The following is a 7,979-nucleotide window of genomic DNA, read 5'->3' on the forward strand; positions in this document are numbered from 1 at the left end:
ACAAACGAACCATTTGGTAGAGCATGTTTATAGAAAATTATTCAACCCTTATTAGAATTAGTTTTTTCTATTAAGTTACATAATTATGTTAAGTTACACCTCTGTAACTATAATATGTCAAAAAAATATGCTTACCTTTCAGAATTCCATCAAACAGAGTTCTCATGTCTGGAGTCTCTTTTTTGATGCTAACTTCATGTAAGGAGGCAAACTGAAAAGGCATACTATTGAAAAACACAGGGATCTAGTGGATTTATTTTTTTAATAACATACTTAAACCGAGTGGTGGAGGTGGCTTAATCAGGTTAAGTTCAACACAGTTTTCAATAAAATATCGTGACTCAAACTATGCTCTACCAAATGGTTAAGGAGAACATTAAAGGGCTAAAGAGACCAACTAAAGACTTTGTAGGGGACCAGCCGTAATTTTTGCAGTTCTTTAAGATGTTGTCATAGTTACTTGACAAAAATGCATTTTAGCTTTGGTCTTTTAGTTTATTTGTATGTCATTTTGAGCCTTGTTTGTTTTAGTCCTCTTTCAGTTCACAAAAGGAGATTTTTCAATATTAGTCCAATATGTGTAATGTATTTGAGTTCCATTTCACTTTCCATCCTTCAACACAGTCACAGAAAATCCCTTTCCTCTGTAAATCGCAGACCTTACAACCTCTTGCTTCATATTTGAAATGTTCCTCTAACCTAAAGTTATTCAACTAGACTGAAAAAAGTATTGTATATTGAAGGAAGCGGACAGGTTATGTAGGTATTCTGTTACTTCAGTTCCAATCGTCAATTAAATAGATTACTCAGCCAAGTCATGAAACAGCATGTCTTCATGGCCTTTAGAGCCAAATCAAACCCAACACAAATCATAATGTGAACTGCTGAGCAGTCATTTTAACCAACTTAAACTAGCTACAGTTTTGAGGAATAGAAAGTGGTGCGAATACAGCTGGACAACACTCTAATATCCATGTTCCTATTCACTGTCGCAATCCTGCCCAAGACCTGCCCAATCCTGTTCCTGGAGATCTACCGTTCTGTACTCAGGTTTTTTAACTAACCTGACTTAGGTTCTCATTCACTAACTAATTTGAATCAGGGGCGCTAAAGTAGATTTGGAGAGAAAACCTACCGGATGGCAGAACTCCAAGAACAGGATTGACCAGCAGAGTAGAGCCAGCTGGACTGAGTAAATGAGCACCAGTACAATTTGCTGGGCATTTTAACCCCACATCAAGTAGATGTATGAACCTAACACATTTCCATCAGCTATATTGCTCACCATGAAAGTTGTGTTGACCATCGACTGAAGAATTAACAATACAAGGCATAATTTTAAGTTGACTTAGTGTTTGACTCAGCTACCTAACTTAATGGCTAACCATGAACCTGGTGTAACTTAATGGCTATCAGTGACATTAGAACTGCAGGCAAGGTCGGTTCTAGGCATAAGCGATATAAGTGGTTGCTTAGGGCCCCTGGCAGCTATGGGGCCCCAAATCATATTTTGCTTTGGGGTCCCAAAAGGCTAGAGCTGGCACAAATGGTCGGTAGTGTAGTACGGAAAATATTGAGGTTCCTTCTTGAGGTATAGCTGCATGTTTCTCCAACAACATTTCTCCAACATTTTTGTAATGTTTCTCCAATAAATGTATTATAAAATATTATTATTATTTTAAAAGTCATTTTTTATGTCATCAGGGAAAAACAACTGTTTGTGAGGCCTGCAGTCAGGTCTCAGTCTCTCCCTGTTTCAGCACCTCCCGAACGAAGCACGCCCCAGCCTTCCCCATCAACCCCCTGCACCCAGCTCCCACCCCCGCATTCACTCACTACACTTACCTTGATCACTCCATGTCTTGGATCTCTTACCTGCACACCCCCGGACTCCCTGTCATCCTGTGTTCCACAAACGCTGCACCTTCTTCCCACCACAATCACCTGGATTCATCTCACCTGTGTCTGAGTTTATGTACTGTTTCAACCTGGTCTCACGGGACTACCAATACCTTTTCACGCAAGTCTTTGACAGCCAAATCCATAAGATATATTACGTTAGGTAAAGTAATGCTCGAGTAATAATCCAAAAGTGGAAGGACATGTTTTGAACCCAGTGCTGTGATAGCTAACCTTATCCCAAACCCTAACATTAACCTCAGTGCTGTGATACCTAACCAAACCTTAACCTAACCTTTTTCATTTTCTAACCTTAACCCTGACCTTAATACTAGTGATGTGATACCTAACATTAACCTAACTGTAGCATTAACCTGTTATTTATCATTTATTACAAATTGTAGCAACCTTGGTAAGACCATTACTCATCCCCCCAGTGCCATAATCCCTGTGTGGAGCAGGGGGTTGGATGCCTGCCTTCAGAGCTGAATGTTGCTGGTTTGAAACACGGCATTCGTAACATATTATACACTTTAATAGCTTTCTTAACACATGAGCGTTCATAACACATTTTAGCCAATTTGTAAGGTATTTTACGTTTTGGTAGCGCATTGTAATGTAACCTAAAGTAACATATCACACGAAATCGGGTGCCATGGATTTACGTAAAATAGTCTACGTAGTCCCCTGAGACCAGTTTGTTTCTTGGTCACTTCTGAGGTATTGTACATTTTTACTACATACTGAGCCTTTGTCACAGAGCTTATCTATAGTATTTTTTGACTTACCGGGTTTGACCTTGTATTTTTCATAGTCCTTGGTCGAGGATTTGCCTTAGCCCATGTGTACCTTTGTCTGTGTGCATTCTTGAATTACTGGATTTTGACTTCTGACCACTCTTTTTGCCTGCACCTTCTAATAAAATAGTTCCCTCTCCACGATTGGAACAAAACTACCTGTCTGCCTGGTAGTCCCTACACTGCTCACAGTTACTTTTAGTTACAATTGTGTTTAAAATGATATATTCCTGTAGGGGACTACACCATTGAATTTTCATGTGTTTTCAATTGGCAGTTCTCTCAGCACAGGGGTACACCACCTTGTTTCCCAGGATCCCTGTTTTCACTTTTGACAAATGTCATCCTCCCTACCTTATCATGTAGATTAGACTAGATTCAACTTTAAGTACAAATACAGTACAACGAAATGTAGTTAGCATGTAACCAGAAGTGCAAATAGAAGAGGGCAGGAAATTTACAAGTACTAAGTATATGTATATTACAAGTAGAATGTGTAGATGTGCAGGGAAGGCAAAGGCAGTACAAATGGCAATACTGAATGTGCAATTAAGGCAAATAGAGGGGGGCAGAAAGGTGGGCTAATAGCTGTGCGGGTTACAAGTGTAAATTCTACGTACCATTCTATGTGTGCAGTCGAGGCAAATTGAATGTGCAATGTGCATATGCAACTGAGATGCAAGGATAGCAGCAGTGATAGTGATTGGTCACAGAGTTAAACAGGTTACAGTAGATTGAAAGAAACTGTTCCTGAGCCTGCTGGTGCGGGAACGAAGAGACCTGTACCGCTTGCCTAATGGAGGGAGGGCAAACAGTTTGAGGGATGGATGTGAAGGGTCCCTGATGATCCCGCATGCCCTCTGCAGACACCGCTTGTGCTGGAGGTCTACGATGGCTGGGAGCTGGGCACCACTGATGTGCTGGGCGGTTTTCATTACCTGTTGCCTGGACTTCCGATCGGCAACAGAGCAACCGTTAAACCACACTGTGGCACAATTAGTCAGAATGATCTCAGTTGTGGAGCGGAAAAGTTCCCAAGGATCTTGGAGGACAGACAGGCTTTCTTCAGCCTCCTCAAAAAGTAGAGGCGCTGCTGTGCCTTTTTGACAAGGGCTGAGGTGTTGAGGGTAAATAAATTACAAATTACACCAGCAAAAGTTTTTATTTATTTATATCAAAACCTCAAATGAATACAGATATTATGATTTCCAGAAAGATCAGTTGACACTACCTGTCACATGATATGCAGTTAAGCAAAATCATATTTCTTTAAGTCATCGAATGTTGAAGGTCTTCATTCATTTTCAGAATATTATAACAAAATAAAGGATATTCCAATATCCAATGAACATTGTATCTTGAGACAGCATTTCACTTCTTGTTTCCAGCCTAAATAATTGCTAATTTGTGATGGAATAGATTAGAATAACAGATCACTTTTTACCCAGCAATTCAAGAAATGTTGCAATATCTTTCCTCTCAGAAATTAGGGGATTGGAAACCCCTGTTTTAGGGGAACCCTCTAGTATAACACTGGATATAAGCAAAGAAAACCAGAGATATCCAATAAAGTCAGGTAAACACATGCATTCATTATTAAAAATAACCTGTCAACCATCTGTAATGCATGTGGTGTGTTGTGCTGCTAAAAAAAATATATAAATATTTGAAGCTTGTACTTCTACTAAAGTTATTAAAAAAGTTAAAATATTTTGAGTATAAAGCCAACATGTTAAAGAGGACATTACCACTTGAAAGGCAAGTCAATTATGAACACATTTTAATTTGCAATTATGGCCTTATTTATGGACTACAGCAACATTCCCTTCAGAATCACCAGAGGGTTGTAACTTTAGAGAGGTAAGATTCATTCATTTTCCTTGGCTTGAAAACATTTCAAAATGAGGCAAAACTAATAGTAGGAAAAGCATGTCTTATACAGCCAGATTAACCTCAGAAGTGGTTATGTTGAAACTTGAGCTGCAAGCTAAAAGATCAACAAACAAATGGTAATGGTGTCATTAGCTAGCTATTTGAAATTGCTTTGCCAAATCAGTTGGTCTCCCTACAAATAAGTTACATCTTCTGAGGTTAATCATACAACATCAAAAGGTTCACAAAGCCTCTCAATCTATTTATTTCCCTTTTTTTGGAAATATCATTGTATTTCTTTGTCAAGAAATGAATGTCACTCAAATCTGTAATGTTAAAATCCTCTGATAATACCAGCATTTGTCACATCACACTGGTCTGTAATGAAAAAAACTAATTTGCAAAAACAAATTTGTTATTGACTTGTCGAATACGAATTTGTCCTTAATTGACTTGTCTCTTCAGTATCTATTTGCAGAACAGTCTGTGGAAAAAAAATCAAATATGTTGTACTGAATCATTCTGATTACAGTTCAGTCACAGCTGAAGCATTTTCTCACACATCCAAAAGAGCAATTCATTGCACGATACATCATGCCAACTCTTCTTTTGGGAAGATGGTTTCAACCATTTCGCAACACAATCCTCCTCAGTAGATTGAAATCCCATATAAAGGAAGTACATTTACTGATTTTATTTACAGTTCAGTTACAGGTAGCCCATTTTCTCACATACCCAAAAAACTTGTTGGTTGCAAGATACATCGTGCCAACTCTTCTCTGCGGCAGATTTTTCCAACCATTTCGCAACGCAGTCCTCATCCGTGCCTCCGTGACTGTTTGGCTGTCCACTGTCCCAGTACCCAGTGGTCAGTTCTGTACCGTCCACCCACATCCACTTTCCTTCTTGATATTTGTCAGTCAGACCGATCCAGAATCCCTCCTTCTTCAATCCGTGGATGAAGACCTGTTCCTCCAAGCTGTTTATGACCAGCAGGTCTGCGGTTCTCCCCACACAGTCCCGTCTGCTGTCTTCCCAGGTTTTCTTTGCAGTGGAGATGAAGTACCAACTGGAGCTGAAATACACCCAACCCTGTTGTATTTGTTGAGAAATGAAGGAGAGATTTGCCCTGAGATTTTCTCTCTCAGCCTGGAGCTGGTCCCTCTCCTCAGTCATGGCACTGTATCTGGCCTGGACCTGGTCTCGTTCAGCCTGGAGCTGGTCCCTCTCCTCAGTCATGGCACTGTATCTGGCCTGGACCTGGTCTCGTTCAGCCTGGAGCTGGTCCCTCTCCTCAGTCATGGCACTGTATCTGTCCTGGAACTGGTCTCGTTCAGCCGTGGAGTTGGTTTCAAATAGGAAGATTTTCTCCTTCAAACTGTGGGTCACTCTGATGTAGCAGACTAACAGGCCTATGATTCCAGCCAGTAGGAGGAAGGACAACAGTCCCAGACACACGACACCAGTTCTGGTGGGTTTCCACTTTGTGCTCTCAGAACCTGGGTACGTAGCCAGTGGTACTCTCTTTGGGGTGAGGTCCTTTGTCTTATTTCCAGAGTACTGAGAATAAATAATGTCTACATTGGAATAAATATCTTCAATCCCATCATCTGCCTCATTTTCTTCGTAGTCAATCTCCACATTGGCATAGATTTCATTAGACACAGCCATTGTCTACAAGCGTCTCTGAGAATTTTAACTGACAGATTCTCTCAATGCTCTGATATGAGAGCAGTAGAATATTTAATAACTACGACTGCATATGAATGCATTTAGATTCCAATAATAGTTTCTTAAAAATGGAAGTGACACCATTCCAAGCTACCATTTATTCGTTTCAGTTCCTCTTTGTTTTGTGATTTACTGTTCTTTTTTAAATTAATAAAATACAGAATATTTAGTAATCAAAGGTACCCTGCAATAATCCATGTTCTCTTTAATCGTAACTAATGTTTGGTTTAACTGAGTTTCTGCCGGTTCTCATGTTCTCAATTTGAACTACAAAAATTAAGAGAACACAATCAATCACACACCGGGTCTCAATGAAGGAAATATATTAAAGATCAAAACCTTTATCTATATATTGTGTTCGTTGAGAACAAAATGAGGTAACTACAGTCAATGGAAACCAAAATCACCAGCCGACTGAGGGCTGGATTCAAACACCGAAAATCAAAGACAACCATTGAGAACACAGGCTCTTCCAACTTGCATGAATTTCATCACGGAAACTCATAAAGTGACTCAGTACTGTTTTTGGCGCCCACGTGTCTGTATGCACTCCCGACAACGTCTGGGCATGCTCCTGATGAGACGGTGGGTGGTGTCCTGGGGGATCTCCTCCCAGACCTGGATCAGGCCATCAGTGAGCTCCTGGACAGTCTGTGGCTCTACTTGGTGGCGGCGGATACACTGATACATAATGTTCCAGAGGTTTTCAATTGGATTCAGGTTTGGAGAATGTGAGGGCCAGTCAATGGCATTAATGCTTTTGTCATCCAGGAACTGCCTAGACACTCTGGCTACATGGGCTGGGCATTGTCCTGTACCAGGAGGAACCCAGGGCCCACTGCACCACTGTAAGGCCTGACAATGGGTCTGAGGATTTCATCCCGGTACCGAACAGCTGTCAGGGTATTGTTGGTTAGCACATGGAGGTCTGTGCGGCCCTCCAAGGATATGCCTCCAGAGACCATGACTGAACCACTGCCAAACTGGTCATGCTGGATGATGTTGCAGACAGCGTAACTTTCACCACAGAGTCTCCAGAATCTTTCACATCTGCCACATGTGCTCAGTGTGAACTTGCTCTCATCTGTGAAGAGAACGTGGGTGCCAATGGTGGACCTGCCAATTCTGGTGTTCTCTGGTGAATGCCAATCGAGCTGCACGGTACTGGGCTGTGAGCACTAGAGGACATCGGGCCCTCATGCCACACACATGGAGTCTGATTCTGCTAGTTTGGTCAGAAACATGCACACCAGTAACCCGCTGGAGGTCATTATCTAGGGCTCTGGCAGTGCTCCTCCTGTTGCACCTCGCACAAAGGAGCAGATATCGGTCTTGCTGCTGGGTTTATGCCTACCCCTGCCCAGCTCTCCTTTTGTAACCCCCCGTCTTAAAGGAAAGTATTGTAATTTTTTAACCTGGTTTTGAACCTTTTTCAGATGATCTCGCATAATCCAGGACTGTGGAGAGACTTTTTCTTCAAATTATTACAGTTTTGAGTTTGTTTGATTTTTTTTAAAGGAAACCTCTCTCCGTGCTACAATGGAAGTGAATGGAGCAACGGATGCATAATAAAAAAATATATGATACATATAGGGTATATTGATATACATTTCCGTATGTTCTCCTGAATCTTTTCCCAAAACTAACATTGTATCAATGGTTATGTTCTATGTAAAACAA

The 7,979-nt window shown here is 40.9% G+C and overlaps 1 protein-coding gene across 2 annotated transcripts; it reads right to left on the reverse strand.

Moving 5' to 3' along the window:
• Positions 1–4,459: 4,459 nt before the first annotated feature.
• LOC114828915 (hepatic lectin) lies at positions 4,460–6,297 on the reverse strand. 2 transcript variants are annotated; one of them, XM_029114179.2, is made up of 2 exons: positions 5,781–6,297; positions 4,460–5,717 (listed from the first exon to the last, which is right to left on the reverse strand). In XM_029114179.2, exons 1-2 carry the CDS (start codon positions 6,237–6,239, stop codon positions 5,277–5,279), a joined length of 900 nt encoding a protein of 299 aa, XP_028970012.1. In that variant the 5' UTR covers positions 6,240–6,297; the 3' UTR covers positions 4,460–5,276. The 2 variants fall into 2 exon arrangements, with proteins under 2 accessions (XP_028970012.1, XP_028970011.1); XM_029114178.2 differs by having other exon boundaries at positions 4,460–6,297.
• Positions 6,298–7,979: the final 1,682 nt, after the last annotated feature.

Source organism: Esox lucius, chromosome 17 (genome assembly GCF_011004845.1).
Source record: "Esox lucius isolate fEsoLuc1 chromosome 17, fEsoLuc1.pri, whole genome shotgun sequence".
Lineage (NCBI taxonomy): Eukaryota > Metazoa > Chordata > Actinopteri > Esociformes > Esocidae > Esox > Esox lucius.

Excerpts from the sequence above, each read along its gene's own strand:
- LOC114828915 (XM_029114178.2), bottom strand. The coding sequence starts at position 6,239 with ATGGCTGTGTCTAATGAAATCTATGCCAATGTGGAGATTGACTACGAA.